Source organism: Ostrinia furnacalis, unplaced genomic scaffold, assembly GCF_004193835.3.
Source record: "Ostrinia furnacalis isolate ACB-3 unplaced genomic scaffold, ASM419383v2 OfSCF4630, whole genome shotgun sequence".
In the NCBI taxonomy this organism is placed as follows: Eukaryota; Metazoa; Arthropoda; class Insecta; order Lepidoptera; family Crambidae; genus Ostrinia; species Ostrinia furnacalis.
Window position 1 is genome coordinate 202,187 of NW_021134869.1, and position 25,072 is coordinate 227,258.

The 25,072-nt window shown below is 39.5% G+C and overlaps 2 protein-coding genes across 2 annotated transcripts in view; both read right to left on the reverse strand.

Annotated features, from left to right (window-relative positions):
• Positions 1–6,590: 6,590 nt before the first annotated feature.
• On the reverse strand, positions 6,591–7,787 carry LOC114359725 (sulfated surface glycoprotein 185). Its single transcript, XM_028314212.1, has one exon. The coding sequence runs from the start codon at positions 7,738–7,740 to the stop codon at positions 6,967–6,969; it is 774 nt and encodes a 257-aa protein (XP_028170013.1). The 5' UTR covers positions 7,741–7,787; the 3' UTR covers positions 6,591–6,966.
• Positions 7,788–8,399: 612 nt separating this feature from the next.
• The window catches only part of LOC114359722 (uncharacterized), a 37,035-nt gene continuing 20,362 nt past the window's right edge, over positions 8,400–25,072 (reverse strand). Inside the window, exons 2-9 of the mRNA XM_028314210.1 lie at positions 23,748–23,950; positions 21,337–21,464; positions 18,592–18,842; positions 12,010–12,180; positions 11,265–11,397; positions 10,560–10,748; positions 9,761–9,899; positions 8,400–9,120 (exon numbers count right to left, since the gene is read on the reverse strand). Of these exons, the coding sequence (XP_028170011.1) occupies positions 8,984–9,120; positions 9,761–9,899; positions 10,560–10,748; positions 11,265–11,397; positions 12,010–12,180; positions 18,592–18,842; positions 21,337–21,464; positions 23,748–23,950 (1,351 nt within the window). The 3' untranslated portion in view covers positions 8,400–8,983. The remainder of the gene's footprint in view (positions 9,121–9,760; positions 9,900–10,559; positions 10,749–11,264; positions 11,398–12,009; positions 12,181–18,591; positions 18,843–21,336; positions 21,465–23,747; positions 23,951–25,072) is intronic.

A 25,072-nucleotide genomic window follows, 5' to 3' on the forward strand; every position in this document is an offset into this window, starting at 1 on the left:
CCATATTATTCTTTACAATTCAGTGTCTACTATACACTATTACTAAAATGTCTACATTTATACGAAAAATTATACGTAGTCACAATGGATTTGCCGTTCGTTGCCCAATATCTCCGTATAGGTACGAGTATTCCCAGTAGACCCGCTACAATCGTTGGAAAAAACCTAAATATAAAATAGCTATCGTATTGTAATAATATTTTCTAGAAAAGCAGTCCCAGTATTTATATTTAGTGACTACCTAAAAACGCTCCACATGAGTGATTCCCTTATGAAGTCTGGATTCACTTTTGTTATTTTTTAACACTGTTATTGTATACTTTTCCCACGTTTTGCGATATTTCTAAACTAATAATCGTTACGGAAAACTTATAACGAGAGTACACTTCTTAACAATCTCACTCTGAATCCAATACTACGTTGCTATTTTTAACAATGTCGTTTTTCAAACCGCGCCAAACTGTGCAAAACAAAGAATGACTCGATTCAAAATTTTCTTACCGCTCAATGTGAGCATAGTCACTGACTTATTTCAAACTGCGTCGTCTGGGCACGTATGGGACCCTACTCCGGAAAAATATTTTGTTAAATTCCCTTCTATACATCTCTGTCACTCGCCTTGTAAATGAAAGAGAACAATAGAGCGATTATAACGTGACGTTTGTATGAATAAGAGACCCAGTGATGTCACCATGCTTCGTGACCAGTCGCTAATTGACTAATGTGGAGCTGCATTAACTAAGTAATATATTGCATACACCTAAGGCAACCATGGGTACGTTTGTCATAGCCATAACAGGCATGTTGATACTACCAATTTACTGGTACAAATTGTATGATCTGACAAAAGGATGACTCTACGCATTATAGAAAATGTAACCTTTATCGATTAAACGTCACTTTTTTTAACCGTCCAAAACACTTTGGTTCTATTGCAGCTTACCTTAGAATTATTTGGAAACACTACTCAATATGACTTTTATTGCATCATATTTATTTGTCCTGTTATAGTTACTGTTATATTTATTCTCTATAGTTTATAATAGGATATTAGATAGAGTCACTTATTCTACGGGTGTCATTTTTATTTTTATCTAGGTACGATGATGACATATTTTCATCATTATAAAATTGGTTCAGTGGTTTAATGACGGCTGGGTTGCACCATCTTACTTTGACTTTAATAGACGTCAAAAGTCTGTCTAACTCCACACAAAATACACCGGTTATAGTTATAGTTACAGTCAAAGTTAGGTAGTGCAACACAGCCTAAGTGTGAAAACGTATGTAACGAACAGAGAAAATTTCGTATTTAATACATATTTATAAGTCACTAGCGGCCGCCCGCGACTTCGTACGCGTGGATCCCGTTTTATCCCCTTCATCTATCTTACGCGGTTTAGATTTTTTCATACAAATGTTTTTCCCGCCAACTCCCGTTCTCGTGGGAATTTTGCAATATTCTGTTGTAACTAAGCTTTAACTTTACTAAAGTACCTGCATGCCAAATTTCAAGCGTCTAACTTAAGCGGTTAAGATTTTTCATACAAAAGGATTTTCCCGCTATTTCCCGTTCCCGTGGGAATTTCGGGAATTCCTTTCTTAGTGCACCTCTACGGTACCTAAGCTACGTCCCTTCCAAATTTCAAGTGCCTACGTTTAGCCGTTTAGGCTGTGCGTTGGTCTGTCAGTCAGTCAGTTTCTCAGTATGTAGCTAGTATATAAAAATACATATTTAGATAAAACGTGTATGCATATTGGTCGTAACGTATACCTACTCGTAGTTTGATTAGCGATCAAACTATCGGAACGGCCGCCCAGCTAATATTAACTTAACGATATTATAGGGGCGGCGTTCACGCGTTAACCCGAAAGTTGGGCGGGCGGTCAGAATTGCCCAAACCAAATCTGTTGGCGGTTTGAATAATTTGCTCAGTAATATGCACTAGGCAATTATTGGAGACGTTAAATAAGATTGGAAACCGTGACTTTGGACAACAAAGATTCGATTTTGACTCGAGATTGTGATTACATCGCTATACTCCAATCTGCGTCCAAATGCATGCGACTTATTCGACTCGAAAAAATGTTTTTAATCTACTCTAGGTAGTTTCCCAAAAGCCTCTGATAATCATGAATATTTGATTTTTTACACTAGATTTCTTATGCCTGTTTTCACCATCAATCCTTAATTTTTAACTGGCCCCTATGTAAAACAAATTCCTGTTATTTATTACCATAGGGGTCACTTAAAAATTAGGGATTAATGGCGAAAACAGGCATTAGAAACCTATGACGATAAAATGAATATTGAATTGTCTACACTACTATTCGAGTTCATGGCCTAGGAGGTGTCTCTGATGGCTCCCAAAGCCTGCTTTAAAATTATCGTAATTTATTCAAGTAATTTAATAAATACATATTAGTTTAAGACACCTAGACCTTTCAGACCCTCCCCAAGTGGCACTTATGAACGTCAATAGAAAATAATAAAAAAAGAAAAAGGTAGCCCTTATGGGGCACTTTACATGTCTCCTTATCTTTTGGGCCCTACCAGCGCTTCGAGACAAACATATGGCAAGTGCTAAGAAGAAACGCCGGAACAAACTAATATTATGTTATGTATTGGATCTCTAATAACTTTCGCCATTCTCCCAAAGTAACTTAATTAAGGCAATCAGTGCATTACTTTAATTATACGATACGTCACCCAGACAAGTTCATAGCAGTTCATGACTCGTCGGTGTCAAACTTGTGATTTGCGTACTAATTACTTTAATTACATTGTCGAGCTGATTGGCAATTAGGACTGCATGAGCTAGAAATAGTTTTTGTTGTGTAATTTCTAATCATATTTGATTAATAATTATTAAATACGCAAATCAGTAGGGTTAATACCCCGCGACGCATGATATCGAATGACTTTTTCCAAACTACGACTGACAAATATACTTACTAAGATATACTAAATATAAACAGCACACTTTAGGCAGTTTTATTGTTAGGATATGACCTCTTTCAGACATTCATGTGACGTATTTGCAGAGGGGTGGAGTACGTTACTAGCAGAATGTTTGGGTTACTGTGAAAATAATCGCATCTGATTTATGTACTTTTCCTAAATTAAGTTAAGTTAAATTGTTTTTAATTACCTAAATGTTATTCTGAGCTTTGTTACGTCTTGTTTGAATAGTGTAATTGGTACTACCGTTCTATTCATGAATAAATAAATAAAAATAAATAAAATTGGAAGAGGACATAAAATTGTGAAGGGTTTTGTAAGATTGACAGAGCCTCAGCTAGGAGTCCATCCAAACTACTAGTCTATAACAACGCCTGGACCAATTTTACCAATATTTTTTTTTAAATGTTCGTTGAAGTCCAAGGATGGTTTTCACGGCGAGAAAAATTCGAATAATTTCCGATCATAATTCAACCCCTATGGGGGTAAAAAGGGGTCCACGCGTACGAAGTCGCAGGCGGCCGCTAGTATAAAATTTTCATGTGATAGTCTTTCGTATGTATATTCAGTAGGTCTGAGTATAGGACGTATACTATTTTTCATACCCTTAGGTGATAAAAGTTATATAAAGTACAGCTAATTTTTTTTTTTTTTTTCATATAATTCAAATCGTACAAGTTTCGTACAAAAGCTAACAATTTATTAGTCAATGTCATTTCCAATAACAACCCTATCAGGGTTCATATCGCGGATAAACCCGACCAAAGTTAAAGCATTAATGTGAGGTGTTAATTTAAGTTTGGGTTGAGTTCTCGATTGAGTCGGGACCCAACTAAACTAATAACATAATAACAATTATTATTATTGGTAGCAATTATCTTGAGACATTCATTACGCTGATATAGCTAAAAGTTCTAGAGTGCCGTAATTGCGTTTTATTCTAAAAACCTCGACAGATGAACATGTATAGAAGTGCGCACATTATATCAATTTGGTATCGGCTGACTAAAAGTCTGTAGTTTGCCCTCTTACAAAAAAATAAAGATTTACATTATATCAGGTTTTATACGTTAGGTACTCGTGTCAGTTGTTTATTTTTTAAATCATCATCAGTCTCCGTCAGCCCGCTGCAACTGCTAGGGCATTGGACCATAGGTACTGACTTAACAGACGATACGGTACATCAAACAGATCACTATGACCTCTGGTATAGTTGTAATAGGTCTATGTCTAGCTATGTCCAGTTCCAACTGCATCCTAAAGACATTAGCGGATCGCGTCACCTCACCGCTCTGGAGGAGCGTTGTGCAGAGATTGACGAGCACGGGAATGTACACTTTCTCCCGATGGTCACTCTAATCTAATTGATTTATTAAAGTAGTAACATAGTTTTTTAGGCTACATTACTTACACGTCATATTATTATTTGTCCGAAATAAATTATTTATTATTATTTATTATGTGCCGTCAACTGTCGGTTCAGTAGATCCCGAGATTACCCCCTTACAATTTAACATAATATACAAACACAAACTTTACCTCTTTATAATATTAGTATACTCGTAGATTTATATTATGCTCTGTCACGTCATAAATGTCAATGTCACCCGTCCCGTGCCGCTTCCATGCCTCAGGCACTGACTCAGTTATGTGCTAGTTCTTCTTTTTTTTATCCACAACGAGGAAGCTCTTGGCCTGTATATCACCTGATGGTAAGTGACGATCAGGCCGAAGGTGGAAGCGAGCTTCACCCGGAATCCTCAACCACAGAGGAACTGGCTATCTTACCTCTAACTGCCGGAACACAAAAATGCTGTTAACATTGTTATTATGGCGACAGACTTAGGAAAGATGGTGATAGCTAGCCAGGCGGACTTGGAACAAGCCCTACCACCAACCAAACCGAACTTCTGCCCCCACTGGGAATCGAACCCGGGACCTCTGCGTCTGAAGCAGGTGGTTTAACCACTAGACCACAGAGGCGGTTGACCTATAATTTTAACCATGACCTACTTGTATATTTTAGACAAGTAGACCTACGGAAAATATGACAGGCCTTCCAACTACAGGAGTAAAGGCAAAGTTTGTGCATACGAGTATGTTAATACTGGTGTATGCCTAGTGGTGTTTGCAAGCGGCATGCGGGCTCGGGTTGGACAAAGGATTATCCCATTAGATCCCATAGGGACCAGATTTATAGCGGATTAACACCTTAATGCGTTTGGTTTGGTCATGTTAATATCGTGGGCTGTCTTGAGATTATATCGCACCTGTTGGAGTTGTGTGATTTTGCAAATGAAGTAATGAAAAGATAATCGTATTATATTTTAATCCACAGCTGGACTTCAGCCTCTAGAAATGCACCAAAGAACAGTACACGATCTCTTTTTTTTTTAAGATTTTTTGAGATTGTCGATTCCCGGCCGGGCAGAAATTGAAATGATGAATTTTAATTTCTGTGACGGGTCTGGGTGTTTTCTATGTATAATATGTATTTATTTACAAAAAAAGTATTTAAGTATGTTTATATTTGTTGTCTAGTACCCATAGTACAAGCTTTGCTTAGTTTGGGGCTAGGGCGCAGTGTAAAATAAAAAATCAAAATCAAAAGCTTTCCCTCACTATTTGCAACTACTTGTAACTTGCTTTAGTTGGTACAAGTAGTCACCAAGTATCCTTTTTACCTTTCTGAAACAGCGGGATTATTCATGCGCGTGATTCCTATAATAATATTGTGAGAACTATGCATCCTTCTTACAGCAAAATGTTGCTAAGAAACAAATATTTAGAACCGGCGATTTTCTTACCGCCTATGTTCATCAGAAATAATGTAGGAAAGAATTTTTCAAATCGATCCAGAGTTTCGGAGCCTACTCAATACAAACAAACAAATCTTTTTTCTTTATAATACAGAATCTTCGTTAGAGAGAAGCCCTACAATAACTAACTAAGCCAAGATCTCATTATTACGTAATGACATCACCCTGCCAATTGACTCCCATTCGTATTGACGATCTTCGCACGATCCCTGCCACTCAACAATGATCTTTATTGCCAGTGTGTAGGGTAACAATATGTGCAGAGATACGTATATCTGTGTGAGCAGGTACAGGAGTTACTCGCTTAATTGACCTCGTTAGTAGAGGTTACAATTGCCTAATTTTCTTGGTTATACAGAAAGTAATTTAAAAAGTCTTGGGATTCTTCTTTTATGAAATGTTAGTGTTTATTATAAAAATCCAATGCGATTTAGTCATCATCACCATCTACATGTCCATTTAGGACGTCCACTGCTGAACATAGGGCTCCCCCAATGATTTCCATGTTGCCCGGTTGGTAGCGGCCTGCGTCCAGCGACTTCCTGCTACCTATATCATGTCGTTGGTCCACCTTGCAAATGTGATTAAGTAGCACAAGGATATACTACAGGATGGTGCTTAGTCACCAGTAATTAATATGAAACTTGTATGTACCAGGAGTAAGATTATCGTTTAAATAACAACAAAACATTTTTCATCCCTTACTCGTATATCAATAAAGGAGTAAAATAAAATAATATTGAAGGTGACTAGATTGTCACCTGTTTAAAATTTTATGAGATAGCAAAAGTAAATAAAGTAAACAAAGGACATTCTTACTGAACATTATCTTTATTATCAGCGTGTTTCCAATTTATCGATCACGTCAGTCAGATAGCCCGGACTTCCACCGATAACATGACTACAATGTGCTAAATTCCAGCACTTTATCCTTACAATAATATAATCCGTTTGATAAATAACAGTCGGATTTTCAAAGAATCATAATTTACACATTTATGAAAAATTACACCATTGATTCTTTACAAAAAATACACTGTTGCAGAGAAGATGGACAGATATTACACAACAATAATCATGCTGCATAAAAATCTACTCTAGTAGACTTACGGCATCCATTAAATCTAAATATTTGTAGTCTCTTTCGTATCAAAATATCACAGCACATTCGCAGGCGTGGTGGTACTAACTGATCCTGCACAGGACATCGTACACCCGATGAGACACTTCTGAACCACCGAACCCGATGTAGCAACAGTTGTGGCTTGGCTGCACCTTTCCAGGAGTTATCGACAGCTGGTACCTCGCTCTGCCTATGTATAAAGTCTCTCCTGATGCGGTTCTGCCTCCTTCTATGGCACTCGGAGGTATATTTCCGTTTGAAGCTGGCACCCATCGCAGATTCTCCGGTCGAGCACACAACACTTCAATATTCTGAACAGGGACTTCTTTTCCGTTGTACATTATTGACGCAGCGTTGTGCCTCACTGATAGTTTCCCTGGTATCAGGTCTCCGTTATGCCAGGACCTGATTACCCATAGAGGACTGCCGTCCCAACCTTCGTGACCTCCCAAAACAGCTTTTCCACTCAAATGCGACGCTGTGGTGGAGGTAGTTGGGATCCAATCGAAGTCTCCAGAAGTCTCGACGACCTGCACCGCGTCTCCCACCGGTGGCCCCTGGGGTTGATTGGATGTTTCTCCGTGGTATATGTAGTTGGTGATATACGTGGGGTTTGAAGGGTCACTCGGTGGGGGGCCTGTGGGGACGCCAACGGGGATCGCCATCATCGGCATGTAGTAGGGGTATGGATGCGGGTATGTCCCGGATTGGTCGGGCGGTGGTGGTGGTGGAAAGTGGCCTGGGAGTGGCGGGTGGGGCGGGTAGAGATGCGGCTGCTGCGGCGGCGGGGGTGGCCATGGTGGCGGTGGCCCGTAGTACGGTGGCGGGTGGCTCATGGTTGCACTGTTCAACACTAGTCACGTTTTGATACTGACTCTACCGATATCCGATACTGTTTATATCAGCATTTGAAATTATCTTATCTGATAAGAGCTCTATGTGAATCATGATTCATGCCCTCATTACTCATTATGCGAAAACTTTGTTAAACTTATTCTATTCTGTTATTCATACCGATAAGAGTGAAAACGGAATGAACGTCCCTTTCCATCCCCGTATTCTGAAACAATTTGCTTAAGAAAAGAAACAGTAGAGAAAAAGTTTTCTTCAGTTGTTCAGAAAGTTTACATGAATATAAAAGGATACAATGTTACAGTTAAACAAACATTGATTTGAAAATATTTATTTAAAAAACTTATATCTAAATGTAAATGATATAAGTAAAATAAATTAATAAAAATAAACATAAAATATAATAAAGTAATAATAATAATAATCGATTACACTTTGTACAAAACTTATAACGTACAGTTTTTAATTTTATAAAAATACGTATATTTTAGTTACGAATTTTTTAATTATACAAACCTATCAAAAATAAAATAAAGCCATTGAGCAATTTTCTTCTAATACATACATTCATACACATACATACTTCTAATTCTACTCTATTTATTGTTTCATATAAAAATAATGTATTTCATTTTATTTTCAGGTCTGCACGACTCCCATTGGTAAGTCATCAATAATATTTTTTTATAAATAATAAGGTTTACTTTAAGCAATACCTCTTTAGATACTACAGCGTCTTTTAGGGTGTTTTGACGGCGACGGCCCTATTTACTAAATGCATATAAAAGACATTTTTTTCGAGATTTTAGATCCATTGAAGACATACTAATTATTAATATTGGCAATCGGTAGCCATGTAGATAAAAACAATGATAGCTTGATCGGAGCATTTTATTATTAGGTACTCAAAAATGCGAAGCCGGAATGTTTTGAATTCGTATTTTTTAATGTGACGTCATCTTTAATGCTTTTATTAGTAGCTCATGCAAAATATGATATCGACAATTTTATTTGCCACACCTTTTTTGGGTTTTAATTTTTTAGTTTTGTTTTAAATCCAATATCCCACGATATTCATTCTTTACGAGTATTCATAACTCTGGTCGGGATATTTCATGCAATTTACGTCAGCGCGCATGTAATTTACGTCAGCACACATATACTTTACGTCAACATGCATATACTTTACGTCAGCACGCATACAGTTTACGTCAGCACGCATATACTTTACGTCAGCACGACCGCCCTAAAGACGCAGCGGTTGCCGTCCATGAGGGCGGGCCACACGAACGACTTGATGAGGTCCGAGCGCCGCTCGCGAGCCTCGTTCGAGAACCGAACGTGCTTCTCGGGGTTCATCACCACTGGGGAAAGAAAAAAGAATAATAATAATATCATGGTTAGTACTGCTGCTCTTCTGAAACATAAAGGACTGAAGTGTATTTATTTTAGACATAGCTACATAGTAAGATTTTCTAAATTAGGTACCTACTTTACTCAGGATGTGCTGGAATGACATAATTGACTGTTATATGGTAAGTTGTTGTTTCTAAGGGTAAATTATCAACTGTATCTGTTAATTTATCGTCATCAGTCTAACACTACTGGTTTTGTTACTGCTGGACACAGGTATCCATCAATGCACGTTGTTCCTGAATCTCTGTAAGTCTGGCCCACTGCTATTCTTTTCTATCTACCTTTACTGGAGAGTCAACTCAACAGGTTACTTACTATTTAGCAATGTGAGCGCTTTGGATCTATCTGTAAGCTCACTTGCATTTTAATTAAATAAATAAATAAATGTCAACACCATAAATCGTAAATGATACCTACTCTTTCGGGCAAATTAAGGACTACTACGAGAAATGTTCAAAAAGTAATAAGAAACTGGTAAGTTTTTGTAAAGAATTTATTAAGCTACCTACCCAATTATTTCAGATTTTTGTGATGGCTAGCAATATCCCACCCTCATTACTTTTTGAACAACCCTAGTATCACACTTACCGGGTGTAAAGTCAGTGTCGATCCGCAGCGGCGGCGAGTGCAGGCTGATGGCCCAGGCCGCGCGGCACGCCGCTGCCACCAGCGCGTGAAGCGCTGCGCAGCCGCCCAGGCATGGGTATTCACGTAGCGTGCTCAGCACCTGTGGCAAACACTTCATTAGTCACACCATGTTCTGAATCTTACGCACACAGTTCAGAAACTGAGAACAGTTCAGGATGCGTGAGAATGAGAACTGAGAGAGCGTCTTGGGGCATCGCGAGTTCATGATACAGGCGCCCGAGTGTCCTGAATGACTATGTGTAGAACATGCCCGACACTATAAAATACACATATGTGTCACAATGTTTATGAAGGACGACAAAAAAAGGAACCAGGAAAGGATCGTATTCGTAGATCTGGAACCGCTGGCCTAGATTTTAAGGCTGCGCTAGAAAGGAAATATTAAGTGTCCTCGGAGGACATATAAAGCCGTCGTTCTGATTCAGACATCTTAGACGCCAAGTGCTCTTGTAAGTTCTGTTGCTTGACATAGATGTCTTGTCCCGGTAGCGGCAGCCACGTGGAGTTGCAGGCTGATTGCAAATTATGTCAGCTTGCTGCCCATGGTCTTGCTTGGTACGGTACCTGGTTCACGACAGTCCTCTCTGCTTCCCCCAGCGGGAAGCTGTGCGCTATTTCCACCAATACCCAGGTGGCGGCTGCCGCGAGCCTCGTGACACTGGCAGCGGCAGCGTCACAGTCTGATCGCAGCATTGAAGTAGCAACTATGAGCTGGCTGTCACTAGTGCGGATATAATACCTGGTTCACGACAGTCCTCTCTGCTTCCCCCAGCGGGAAGCTGTGCGCTGTCTCGACCAGCACCCGGGTGGCGGCGGCTGCAAGCCTCGTGACACTGGCAGCGGCAGCGTCGCAGTCGGTCGCGCCAAGGAGCGCCTTCACCTCGCCCAGTCGCCGGTCGCGCAGACTGATCGCGGCGCGGAACGACAGCTGGAAATGACCAAAGATTATATCATTATATGTATATAAACTTACTATGGGACAGTTTAATAATGCATTATTGTACACCATTCATCATCAGGTCAAATCTTCTACTGTAGGAGCACGGCCCTCTAATTTACCAGAGCAAATGGAGGCCCTACATTCCCACATTGACCAGTTGGGGAAACTTACAATTAACCAGGCTATATTTAAGAAGGTGGCTGGAATAACGAATTCACAACTACTTACGATTAAGCGACTGCTGATAATAATCTTATAGTATTGTCTTATTTTCCTTCCAAATTTTTGGATAGGTTTAAGCACATTTTCAGTATTTAATTTGATAGTTATTTTGTTTTAACTGCCAATTAGAAATGCAAAAGTGCTTATCTCCAGTGCTAATGCATCCAAAATAGAGAAAAACCTAATGTGAAAAAACTTCATTGGTTACCTTCACGCTTATTGCTTGCTCTACTACCGAAGACGTACTCAAGAAGTCATGTAAAATACCAAATAATTACTTACAACGACAACGGAGAAGACGATCTTGTACTTGAGGTGCGGCGTGTGACGTAACGGCTCCAGCGCGGCCAGTGCCGGCAACGCTTCGTCTGCCGCGCGGGCCCACACTGCTGCGTACTGCGACACCAGCTTACTCCTGGAATGTGTACAGTTATGACGTTAAGAAAGAAAGAAAAAATTATATTTGGCACCAACAAAAAACATAACTTAAATATTAGAAGTATTAGAACTGGCACTAAAATGGTCACCACTCTATAGGTATGATCGCAGAGATAGCGTTACGGCTACTTGTGTTCTACGGATACAAGACAGAACAGGCTATTTTGCTATTTCTTAGGTGACCCACTATCTGGACTCAGGTGACGGATAAAAAAGTGGTTAAAAAGGCACTCCGTTTATAAGATCGGCATTGCAATCGAAGTAAAATATACAATTTTACTAAGACTAAGGACTAAGATTGTATAAACTACAGAGTACTTACAGCAAGTTACAATAAGGGACTGTTCCAGCCTCTCGATCACACTGGATCTTCAGCTTTACCGCAAATAAAAACCCAGCCAATGAAAGTTAATCTTTGTAAGAAAAATAACATGTTGGGCGCCAACTACTTTTTTGGCGCCCAACATGGTAATGGCACATGTCAATAATAACTCTCAAGTGGAGCCTAAGTGATAACATAAGTAATCTCTACATGTAAAAACTTCAAAAACAATTAAACGAAAACCACGTGACTGGTCTAAGAGCTCACCTGTCAGGCAGTTGCGGCGAGTCATCGCTGTCTGAATGGTAGCCATCACTGGCCGAGTCGGTGGGCGAGCGGGGGGTGGCCGCGCCCGCGCCCCCCGCCTCCCCCTCTGACATTTGCGTCAGTACCGCTGCGCAGCCGCGGGAGTAGCTCATCAGGACTCCTGCTACTGGCCTGGAATTGAGGAAGATAATGTTTAGCAAAGAATAGATAGTTATTATTACGCATACCGGAAAACGCAGCGAGGGACGTCCACCCACAAGGTGGACCAACGACATCATAAAGGTAGCAGGAAGGCGCTGGACGCAGGCCGCTACCAACCGGGCAGCATATAAAGCATTGGGGGAGGCCTATGTTCAGCAGTGGACGTCCTGTGGCTGAGATGATGATGATGATGAGATAGTTATTAATTTTTTTCTGGCGTTCAGATTCGCCTCTCGATCTAAATATATTTACCTAAAATAACTTGAAAAATAAGAGTAGATAGGTTTAGTTGTTGTTTTTCTGGGCTATTTGCCGCACTTGGCCTACCGATTGTGCGTGAGTTGTAGTTCTCTAACTCTTCAATCAACCCAAAGATATGATTAATAAATAAATGAGCTGTTTTGCATGCTGGAGATTTAAGCTAAGACAACTAAGATACGAATTTTAAAATGAAGTACCTAATATTAATTGGGAAATATTATAGTTTTGTCCAAAAGTCGCCACCTGTAATAAGTTCAAAATCGACGAGCTTTTTTATGCAGAACAAGGCGGGGTGTTTGATTGCGGACACCTGATGTTAAGTGAGATACTCTCTATGATGGTACATAATAGTATCTGCCCTGTAAATACTTACTTATTCAATCTCGCCTTGAAAAGGGTGTGTTCACGGCTTCTTTGTTTGTTTAAACTTTGAATTATAAACCCTCGTTTAACCGAATATCATAGTCGCATAAGTGGAGTGGAGACACGCCTTAAGATTATTAATTGCTATTATTTACATGCACCGCATCTACAAACATTTCCTTGTACTCGCCGTCAAAATGAATCCAACAATCATGAGATATCATCCGCTAATAACCATTATTAATCGTTGTAAAAACTTACACAACTCATTGATATAACGGAGAAATGGCGTGAGAGTCGTATATTGTAAAGTATGATGTTTCATAAGAAATATAACAGGTTTAATTGCAGTACTCTGCTTTTAATTCTCTTCGTAATTTATGGTTTCAAACCGAGCATTGTTGTAACTTCCCATTGGCGGTACTTTGGCATAAAAACCATTTGATATACAGCGGCTGTCATAGTTAACTGACGTTTGGTGTAACAAAGCTGTAATTTACAGGTACGTAGGCTAAGTTTACGTAATACTGAAAGTTCTTTCTAACTTTGAGAAAAAATGAATCGTTATTAAATAATATAATTACTGGATGGGCCCAACCGATGTAGAAACATTGTAGTATTCCGGCAGTTGGAGGTTAGATAGCCAGTTCAACAGGGTTTGAGGATTCCGCATGATCATCTCTTACCATCAGCAGGCCTGGCTCACTCCGCGCGGTACATCCGATAATTACCTACAGCGAAGCGCCCCGCCGGCGGGTATTATATCAGTCGAGTGTCACGCGCGCGCTCGTCAGGACGCTGGCGTGCGTTGTAGTATGATTATAATTCTATGATCGAAGTATTATTTAAAAATGGACATAAAGAGAAAGAAATATTGTGCGGCGTTCGGGTGTTAAAATTCGAAAAGAAATCTACCGGATTTATCTTTTTTTTTCGCTTCCCAAAGATGCTGAAAGGTATGTTGGCCATGTAGGTAATCAATAATTCTTAGGATAGTATAGGAACCTAACCTACCATGACTACTGCTCAGAATTCGTTCGTTCGTTTCAGCCAAATGACGTCCACTGCTGGACAAAGGCCTCTCCCAAGGTTTTCCATAATGAATGCATAGGTACTTACCTACATACGTACCTCATTACAAATAAGTAGATTAATTATTTTTTCACTAGACAGCAACCCTAACAGTGTAAGAAGAGTTCAGAGGCACGCGATAGAAAGAGACAAAACTTGTAGGTGAATAAAATTGTAGGTACGTAGTGCTGTGCGAGCTGAATTCCACTGTATCGCGTCGTAGCAAGACTCGCATTTATTTAAATCGTCTTGCGGAGTAATCCTTCTGTACCTGTACTATTACTTATTCTGTGCTATCAGGTAAGATGCAGGCCAGAGCTTCCTCATTGTGGATAAAAAAAACTTGAATCAAGAGTCAATTTATTTAGATTTCATTGTGTAAATTCTAATAATATGATGAGTAAAGTCATTATTTCTTTTGTTTGTTATCTAACCCGCGAAAGAATGAAGAGAATGGATGCCCAGGACATCTAGCGCGTATTTATTTGCATTGTGCCGCCTCTTATTTAGAACTGCACAATGAGAGAAATGCTTCTCAACAATACTAGCTGTATTGTTGCACAATATTAGGCCCCTCGCCCACGGCGACTTAGTCGCATTTGCAACGTACTACAGAAGTGATCGACTGTATCGATGCAGTAATGTTAATTTGTTAAGGGAGAGCAACTCCTTCGGCACAGGTGCCATTGCACTTACAAGAAAGAGTCCACCTCAAATCCTATCAATTGTTTTTGTTAACGAAATAAACATTTTTCATTTTCATTTTCATTTTCAGTCGCACGACTGTGTCGGATGATATCAGGGAGAGAACGAAGGGTGGCATGTGGGTGGAGAAACGAGCATCAATACAACACAGACAGGCCGAAAAAAGTAAATCTTCACTCCTGCATCGTGACAGAAGCGCTCTCAGAAAAACATCAATCTTTTAAACTGCGATCTCCAACCCGCCTACCAAGCGTGGGAAATATGGCAATACCCTCCACTATAGTAGAGGAGGCTCATAGTCCAGCAGTAGACTGTAAAGGGCAACAGTATCGCAATAAAAAGTCGCCGTGGGCGAGGGGCCTTAGACCCACAGAAAGCAAGATGACTTCATTCTAGAAAACCGCTTTTCTCGCATTTCCGATCGGAACAATACGCCATACAAGTGCCATAAGCAAATCGCTTCGACCCATTGTTTCTGACAAATTGACATCCCATTTGCGTACTTACGCTCATTCCGCTGATTGAACATAGAGTTTATTTTCCTTTGTAAGTTTAGGAGAAGTTGAGCGTTTATGACAAGCGCAAATGTTTTTATTGCATTCGAAAACGAAGCGCACTTTCGCTGTCGAAGAAAAACGTTAGGAAATGTTTGTTTAACTTTAAACTGGTTGGGCTTGACTCGTTGTTGTAACCCGTTGATGACGAACAAATGGATTTAAATAATGTTGATAAATTCTGAGAAGATCCACTATTCTACTGGACGAAAAAACAATATAGAATAAATTCATTATAATACTGAAACTCTTGAAATATAAAAATTATACGTTACCTACCTACGTAGTTCTAAAATGACATACATTATATTATTTAATGAATAAAAGTCAATTAAATTTTCAGATGTCCAGAAGTCATTTTCAGGAGCCATAACAAAGGTATGAAAAAAATTCAAAAATATCTCCTTATAGCTGAGTATAGGAGTAAATACCTATTATTTTTCTCCTTAAATTGTCACATCAGAAAATTTCGAAAGTATTATTAATACAAAATGTAAGTGTACTGTCTTTTATTTAAAAAAAAATATAATATTGCTTATTTCACTCGTACTTTCGTCATTACATTACCAATTTTATTCACATCACTAGCTTTCCGCCCGCGGCTTCGCCCGCGTGGAATTTTGTCTGTCACAGAAAAACTTTATCGCGCGCGTCCCTGTTTCAAAAACCGGGATAAAAACTATCCTATGTTCTTTCCCGGGACTCAAACTATCTCTATGCCAAATTTCATCAAAATCGGTTGCGAGGTTTAAGCGGGAAAGCGTAACAGACAGACAGACAGACAGACAGACAGACAGACAGACAGACAGACAGACAGACAGAGTTACTTTCGCATTTATAATATTAGTTGGGATTAGCGTTTTTAAATATTTTTCAGAGATGTCAGAAAGTGGCAATTTAAATAAGTACCTAATTGTCGCTCTTTTACGTGTGACAATAAATGCTGATGTATACAGCATTGACACAGATAACATTAATTTATTTTTACTTGCGTGTCAAGAAAAAACGATCTAATAAAATCTCGCGGAAGATAAAAGTTTATGAGAGGAAGTTAGTAAACCTGTTCATACCACTTTTACTTCCCATGTCAAGATTATATCACCCGAACATGCTGGTAATCTCTCATTAGTTCATTATGTAATTTCTGAAAATCGATCGATTATAAAAATCATAATCTTTGATGGATCACAGACCAGTCTGTTTTTGCCCGGTCAAAGATTACGTAAGAGGGACTTTCGCTGAAAAGGCGACGCTAGTTTGTGCCTAAATTATGCAATGTATGAAGAAGTGATGACAAGATTAGAATTGATTAAGTCACAACACAAATTGTGTCGCGTTATGCAAATGGCATTGATTATTTATTTATTGCTTTCGCCCGTGAGAACGACAGATTGTTAATGACTTCATGCTACACAGATTGAACTTGTTGTGTTACATGATAAAGTTTCTGATTGCGATTTAAATTGGTTTTGATTATAGTTGGCTAGTTCGCAAACATGTTTCATGCATTCAAGAAACTTTATTAGGTTTTTGAAGCCTACAAACTTTCATCGACCGATAGTTTGGTGTAAGGAATATCTTTGGACATTTTTACACTACGCTTCTAGTCCCAAAGTAAGCAAAGCTTTGTACTACGGGTACTAGACAACGGATATAAAGTATAAACATGCTTAAATACTTCTTTAGTAGTGTGCGTACTTTAGGCCTGACCTGTAGTGTCTTAATGAAACGGAATATAATAAATAAATAAATAAATTAATAATATCCTTAGACATTTCACACTGCGCTTCTAGTCCCAAACTAAGCAAAGCTTGTACTATGGGTACTAGACAACGGATATAAACATACTTAAATACTTTTTTTTGTAAATACATACCTACTTTTATACCAAATTATATAATTATATGTATATTATTTAGAACTGCTGCGTACGTAATATTTTTACCTATTATTTTGAGTACTCGTATTATGAAAGAAAATGGTCTCAGTTAACCATGAAACGTAACCATTTTCAAGGTAATCAAAGGCAAAGGGTTTTCGATGTAATGTCCATAACCATAATATCATTACCCATTAACAAAGCGTATAAAATAGACCAAGTTCAGTGGAACTATTCACAAAAATCACGAATATTGCATTTACGTTCGCTAAATGTGCTGTAAGCGAATGTTAAATCGTTGTAATAATCGTTAAGAATACAGTTACGTTATACTTTATTATTTTTTATTATTCACACTATCATTTTGTATTTTGGCTGACAAAGTAGGTAAGGCGGTTATCACACTGCGCCGCGCTCCGCCGCAGGGCGTGGGGCGACAGATTTAATCATTGTATGCAAGTACCTCAGTTATTAAAAAAAAACCTTTCTAGAAATACCTAGGAAGTAAAACTTTATGTATTTACATATAAAGATACATTTAAATATATTCCAAATTAGCTTCCCCTTCCTAGCAGATGGTATCAGTATCCTGCCAGAGTTTATTAGGAAATATAAAATAGTAATTACGCATGAAACATCGTGAATCATTATAAATATTTTAAATAGAGCCAGTCATTTCACGGTCTGTTATCATGAGATTGTTGATATCAAGAATTCGAAATTTATTATTGTTTTTCGTTGGTTGTAAACTTTGTGTTGCCGATTTATCTCATTGGGTTGCTGATAAATTAATTCATTTTTTTAATTATCTATTACACTAGATTTGAAAATGCTTTATTTGGCTAGCTGTTGAAATGACCTTATCGTGGTTTTAATTGAATTAGGTACTCATAATTTTATTAGTTTCTTTTGATGACTACTTTTATGATATTTAAATTTTTCATTGCATTATTATAGAGTTAGAAGAATGATCATAATAAATTGGGAATAATTTGTGTATACCTAACTAGACAATCTTACTCAAAATAAAATAGACATCATAGTTTTTTTTTAAGAATACCGTTAGCCCCTCGTACTAAGCTGAATATGCTTGTTTCACGAGTGGGCTCACCACAGTAGTCGAGCGGCGCGTTCGCTAACGAGTCGGCTAGTCAGACCCCGTACTATCGTGGTTTCTAGTTAAATCATGGTAAGGGTCTTTTATACCACTTTGATCAGCAGCGCTCTCAAGTTTTAGCCAACGATGAGTAACGAAGGTATCACGGTGGATACTACAAATACAACGTTCGAAGCTCCCTCAACATATAATGGTCTAAAACGAAGTTCAATATTCTGATACCGGCAGTACATTCTCGTCAAAGTCTCGTCCGAGAGCTCTCGCCCAAACTTACCCGAACCTCTCGCGAGACAGCCCCATGTGCGAACACTCGACAGCGAGACACCCGAGAGGTAGCAAGAGCTTCCTTATACTATTACACACGGCTTGTCTCGCGAGACTGCACTGCCAGCATGAAAGGTACTTAAATTATGCTTAAAGTATAAACTTACCGCGTGTCATTAAGGTCCAAAGCCGGATCGCTTCTCTTGATCTGCCCTACGCACGCCAGCACCGCCTTATCGCTCTCCACTCGCTGGGCCAGCGCCGTCACCAGCGTCGGTAGCTGCCTCAATGCTGGCTTGTCGACGATGGTGAGCAAAGACTTGTTGTCGATGAGGCGCCGCTCCACGTCGGCGTGGGAGAGAGCTAGCAGGCGTTGATGTGATGATGATGCTGGATCCTGGTTCACTGTCACTGGTGACTGTTGAAAGATGTTGAATTAGATTACTCGTAGAAAGATTGACTCAGGACTTTGTTGGTGCATTGAGAAGAATATAACTATGAAGAATAGAAGACCTCCACAGTTCGAGATATGCTTTTCCAAAAGTGTGTTATAACAACTGAGATCACAACCACAGTAATTCATAATCAAATCTATTTTGTTAATTAGCTAAAGTTTTCCGCTGAATTCCACGTAGAATATCCCTATTCAATTAGAGCGCCATGTGCTCCTAACTGAGTCAATCTAAAGATGAGAGCATTTTAACTGAAATTGGGAACAATTTTACGTGATATTTTTGACAATTGCTTTGTCCTAATAATTTCATCCGCGATTAAAGGATCAATATGTCAGCCTCTCTCCAATTCTCTCCCTAGTTTCCCTGAAGTTTGCTTCATGGCTAAGTCTTTTTATATTCGGGACAAGATAGGGAACGCCAGTAATAAAATAAAAGAAACTTGGAATGTTATCAACCGAGAGACTGGTAAACTAAAACCAAAAGATAATGACTTTTCTCTCAAAGTTCACGATAATTTGATTTCTGCAGATAAAGATGTAGCGGAAGCTTTTGACAAATTTTTTGGTAATATAGCTTCAGCAACAACTGCCAACTTAAAGTCATCTCCCTCCGAGGCCGAAGAAATATTGAAAACCCACGTGACACCCTGTGACTCGCACTTCTCTTTTAAACATATTACTCCATTAGATATCACTAAAACTTTTAATCTTTTAAACGTAAAGAGTACAACTGATATCTGGGGCATCTCTGTCAAGATAGTCAAACACATTATTGATATAATTTCCCCACAGTTAGCGATAATATTCAATAATTGCATAGAGAAGGGAATCTTCCCCGACCTCATGAAACATAGTAGACTAATGCCATTATTTAAGTCTGGTAGCAAAACCGACCCTGGCAATTATAGACCCATTTCTATCTTGCCCGCTCTGAGCAAGATTTTTGAAAAAATCATACAGGAGCAACTTATGATTCACTTTGGCTCTAATAAACTATTTCATAGTGAACAATATGGTTTCACCAAGGGTCGTTCCACCACCGATGCTGGGGTTGCACTACTTAAACATATCTTCGAGGCTTGGGAGAATTCTCAAAATGCACTAGGGGTCTTCTGTGATCTCTCAAAAGCTTTTGACTGCGTAGAACATCAAACGCTAATTCGCAAACTGCACTATTATGGGGTAAAGGACTCGGCTTTGGATTTAATACAATCCTATTTAAACTTTAGAGTTCAAAAAGTTGACATAAATGGTGTTTTGTCTTCTGGGTCACCTGTGAAAATGGGAGTTCCGCAGGGGTCCATTCTGGGTCCATTCTTGTTTCTTATATACATTAATGATCTACCATATTTTGTTAAGGACTCTTGCGAAATCGTGTTATTTGCTGATGACACATCTTTGAATGTAGTATTAATTTATTAAGGAGGTTACATTTATGTTTTACTTTAAAGTATAATATACAATTTATTTAGTTTTTCTTTTTAAAGTCTGTAATACCGAATGTTCTTTTAAGAGAAAACATTTTTTTATTATTTTTTACCTAAAATAAGCTCTATGCACTATTATATAGGGTCCCTGAAAATATGGGTGCAAAAGAAAATCTCTAACATAGAAATTTTTTTACTCAAAGTGCTCGGCGTTTACGACTTCAAATTATTCGTTCTTCTGAAAGCACATTCGGCGATACTTAGAAGTTGACAAAATTTACTCTTCGGTCTTACGAGGTTAAAGAGATAACTTGGAATTGTCATTCTCACTAAAATGTCTCTGGGGTGGTGGCGTAGTGAGGCGGGTCGTTACATTCCCTCTAATATGGTCGAGTGAAGCGATGGCTGGTTCACTCGTCATGTCTGTGAACAGGCGCTGCTTTCGGGGACTGGTCAATCCAAGTTATTCAAATTTATGTATGCGAGTCATTTCTACTAGTATCTTAATATGTAAGTCTAGATATTAGCACGTCACTACCTTGTTTAATATACCACGCAATCTTGTATACCCATTCTTATAAGATACACCATACAAGAATGCATGGTAAATTCAGTGAACTGCTCCTGAATCGAATGTACCTACTACTACTATTTCTATTTATTTATATTAACCGGCAGACAGTGGTGACTGAGTTTGTTGCGGCGCTTCTTCTCAGCACTTGCCAAATGTTGGTCTCGAAGCGCTGGTAGGGTAAAAAGATTATGAGACATGTAGAGGCTCCTTAAGAGCAAAATGACGATTTGTAAGAACTATTTATTAGTCCAAACAAATAAAGAAATTTTGACTTTGACTTTGACATTAAATCTCGGAGATGTCATATGACGTAGTATTCAATTTAAATTCATCATTTCTTTCATTTTGCTCATGAGGAGTCTTATACGCGCCTCATAATCTTTTGCACTACCAGCGCTACCTATTATTGTCTAGCAATAATCCATGCTAGCAATCTACGGGTGTAAATTAGACCTACCAGCTCATCCAGCTTGTGCAGCGCCTGCTTGTAGACCTCGACGTGCCTCTGCAGCTCGTTCTTCATGGCCACGTGCAGCGAGATGAGTGCGCCCGTCGCGTCAGCCGTCAGCCCGTGGGTGCCCAGCCCTGGGAACGAATTCACGTGTCAGTCCCAAAGTGTCCCAACTAAGTGTGGTCTCATAGCCGCCTTATTTCGAGCTTGTGTTTCTAGTGGAAAAAATAAAAAAGTAGATATACAATAAAAAAGGCTCCTCGCTAGCTAACCCCTGGTCATGATTTTACTTTTTTTTGTAGAAAGAAAGAGTCCCGCGTCCCCTCGTGGTAAGCCTCACAGCCACCACAAGAGTCCAGCTGCGCCAGGGTTTAAACCCGTGCTCCTCGGAGCGCACCCAAGCTCAAAGCCAATGGTAAATCTAATGATACCGATACCATTGTGGGCTACTATCACTAATCTTCTTCACTGAGCAATCGCCCGTATTCTCAAACGATGCTTGCAATGAACGGACAGCGTTAAATAGAGCTCTGTGATTGGTTCGTGTGTCACCCTGTGCGTCCACGCGCACTGTGAGACTTCATAGTAATGTTTGTGAATACTGTTGTAAGCCATGTCTTTCAATTCTTTTTTCTCAGTATTCGTTGGCCACATAAAATCATATTTCTACAGAAGCACGGTCAGTCTCCGGATGTAAACATAACTTAAAATTATCTTTTCATCAGATTTAAAATTAGTATAAACGAACTTGAATCATCATTCACGAGATATAAACATCACTCAGATGCTCAATCTAGAAAGGAAATTAAAGGAAGCCATCTTATCAAACCGCTGAGCAGCAAATAGGTACTAGTGTTTTATAGCTATGGACATAAAGTTGAAATTACAAGTAAAAAGTGTTCAGTTATACTTATCATGGTCAAAGGAAATGGGGCATTAGATGCGCGTCCACGGTTATGTTCCCAGGTAGATGTACCATCAGATGCATCTGCCCTGATGCGTTTTTAAGCTGCGACCTTTGTATGGGAACCTTGTACGCAAATTATTGTTGTTATGCAACGGTATGTTAGATAAGAACGATGTGAATATTGTTTTGTTGAGGAAGCCGATTTGTGTCTGATATTGAAATACTTTTAATGAGCTAAATAAAATCTTGAAAGTTAATTTAATCTTGAGAATGAAACGTTTTGAGATTTCTCAGTTTGCGTATTTTGCACAATATTAATTTTCAGGTTTTGTATTCCATTTAGGAATTAAATCCCTAGCTAGATTTAGCCGAACTTTAACGACTAGACGACGGGGGCAAGTAATATGCATATTATACTTTGCAGGACTAACTTCGTACTAGTTTACAAAGTTTCGGGTACATACTATCTATATAGCTCATGTTTTCATATCACTTTAGGTACGTGAGAAAGATGGTACCATTCGAAAGTTCAAAAATTATTATATTTTTGGGAGTAGTTCCCCTGGCTATCTCACCCTGAACAGCAGCATCAAGCTGCCTCCTCCTCGAGTCCACGGCATCCCTCGCCTCAGGCATGTAGTTGACCAGCGCCCCCGCCAGCGTGGCCGTCCTGGCTTGCAACCCTGAGCCCTGGTCGCTTCCCATGGTCACAATCAAAAAGTTACAAAATTTGTGGACGTAGCTCCTTGGTTATCTTACCCTGAACAGCAGCATCAAGCTGCCTACTCCTCGCGTCGACAGCATCCCTGGCTTCAGGCATGTAGTTGACCAGCGCCCCCGCCAGCCTGGCCGTCCTGGCTCGCAGCCCTGATCCCTGGTCGCTTCCCATGGTCACATTCGAAACATAACAAAATGTTTGTGGACGTAGCTCCTTGGTTATCTTACCCTGAACAGCAGCATCAAGCTGCCTACTCCTCGCGTCGACAGCATCCCTGGCTTCAGGCATGTAGTTGACCAGCGCCCCCGCCAGCCGGGCCGTCCTAGCCCGCAACCCTAATCTCTGGTTGCTTCCCACGGTCACAGTCAAAAACTAACACAATTTTTGAACATAGCTCCTTGGTTATCTCACCCTGAACAGCAGCACCAAGCTGCCTCCTCCTCGAGTCCATGGCATCCCTCGCCTCAGGCATGTAGGTGACCAGCGCCTCCGCCAGCTTAGCCGTCCTGGCTCGCAGCCCTGAGCCCTGGTCGCTTCCCATGGTCACAGTCAAAAAGTAGCAAAATTTGTGGACGTAGCTCCTTGGTTATCTTACCCTGAACAGCAGCATCAAGCTGCCTCCTCCTCGAGTCCACAGCATCCCTCGCCTCAGGCATGTAGTTGACCAGCGCCCCCGCCAGGCTGGCCGTCCTGGCCCGCAGGCCGGAGCCCTGGTTCAGCCCTGATCGCTTCCCATGGTCCCATTCGAAACTTTACAAAATTTTTGTGGACGTAGCTTCTTGGTTATCTCACCCTGAACAGCAGCATCGAGCTGCCTCCTCCTCGAGTCCACGGCATCCCTCGCCTCAGGCATGTAGTTGACCAGCGCCCCCGCCAGCCTGGCCGTCCTGGCCCGTAGCCCGGAGCCCTGGTCGCTGCCGAGTAGCCCCACCAGTCGCCATGCTACTGCTTCGCATTGGACCTCAGGTCGAGGGGCGATCTCCAGGGATATCAGTCTGAGGAGAAAAATAGGGGTTGAAATAGATAGAACATACTTTATTATACACCACCACACAAGACAAGAAAAGAAATACGAGTAAATATACACCAGATACGGCACAATTTAGGCGGTCTTATCGGCATTAGGGTTTTGTATTCATCATCAGGTCATTTAATTTCCAATGTTTCTTGGCGGTCTGAATAGAATCATTCTGGAACCCGAGTGTTTCAAAATTAAATCTTAATCACTAACTTTCATTTCCAAAAATGTTATCCTAATTTACAAAGTAGTGGTTTAACTTTAATTTTTCTTCTCAATGAGCAACTTGTGTCTCACGTTCAAGTATTTCCTTCCCAATTACACAAACTTTACAATAGTAATTACCAGGTACATGGCCGTTAATTGGAAGACATTAGGTAAGGCACCACAGTAAAGAGATTAAGTAGTAAAATTCTTTCGTAATGGGTTTAAATTCGCAATCATACAAAGTAGGTATGTATCATACTGTCGGTATACTGTCAAGATATTACTGATTGGGTGACCTTTTTTGGCAACTTATTTTTTTTTTGTGTATGTCTTTGTTGCCTGAATCTGTTGTTGCCAAAATAAAGTTATTTTCTTTCTTTCTTCTTTTTTTACCAGTTTTTTACCCCTTGTCCAAATAGTTGTAAGAATGGCAACATAACCATAAAATATTCAACCGCTTTAGGTACTTATCTCATCTTTATGTCTTACGCACTGATCTGGACAAAGATGTGTTTGTAAAGAAGGCTTGACTTCTTCTACTGTCATCATTTTACTATGGCTTTGTGGAGTTGTGACCACAATAATTGTGCCCTCTGTCATGGTGTGGTCTCGATTGCTAAAGTCTTATGGTGTGATGTGACAGTCTGATTAACCTTTTAATTGTATGTTTGGAAAGATTTACTTATCTTTTAAGGTTTACAACATGTTGGTAAAATCACTGTGAACTAAAAACCAGTTAAACGCATGTAGTAAAACAGGAATTGAAAGTGCGTTTTAAAACATTTAACAACTGCAATAATAATTGTTGTAAACTTTGAATTTGCAATTTATCTAAAGATTCTTTCAGGAAATGTCCTACTATTCTGATTGTTCTGAAATACACATTTTGTTT

Coding starts and splice junctions, on each gene's coding strand:
- LOC114359725 (XM_028314212.1), bottom strand. CDS start 7,740: ATGAGCCACCCGCCACCGTACTACGGGCCACCGCCACCATGGCCACCC.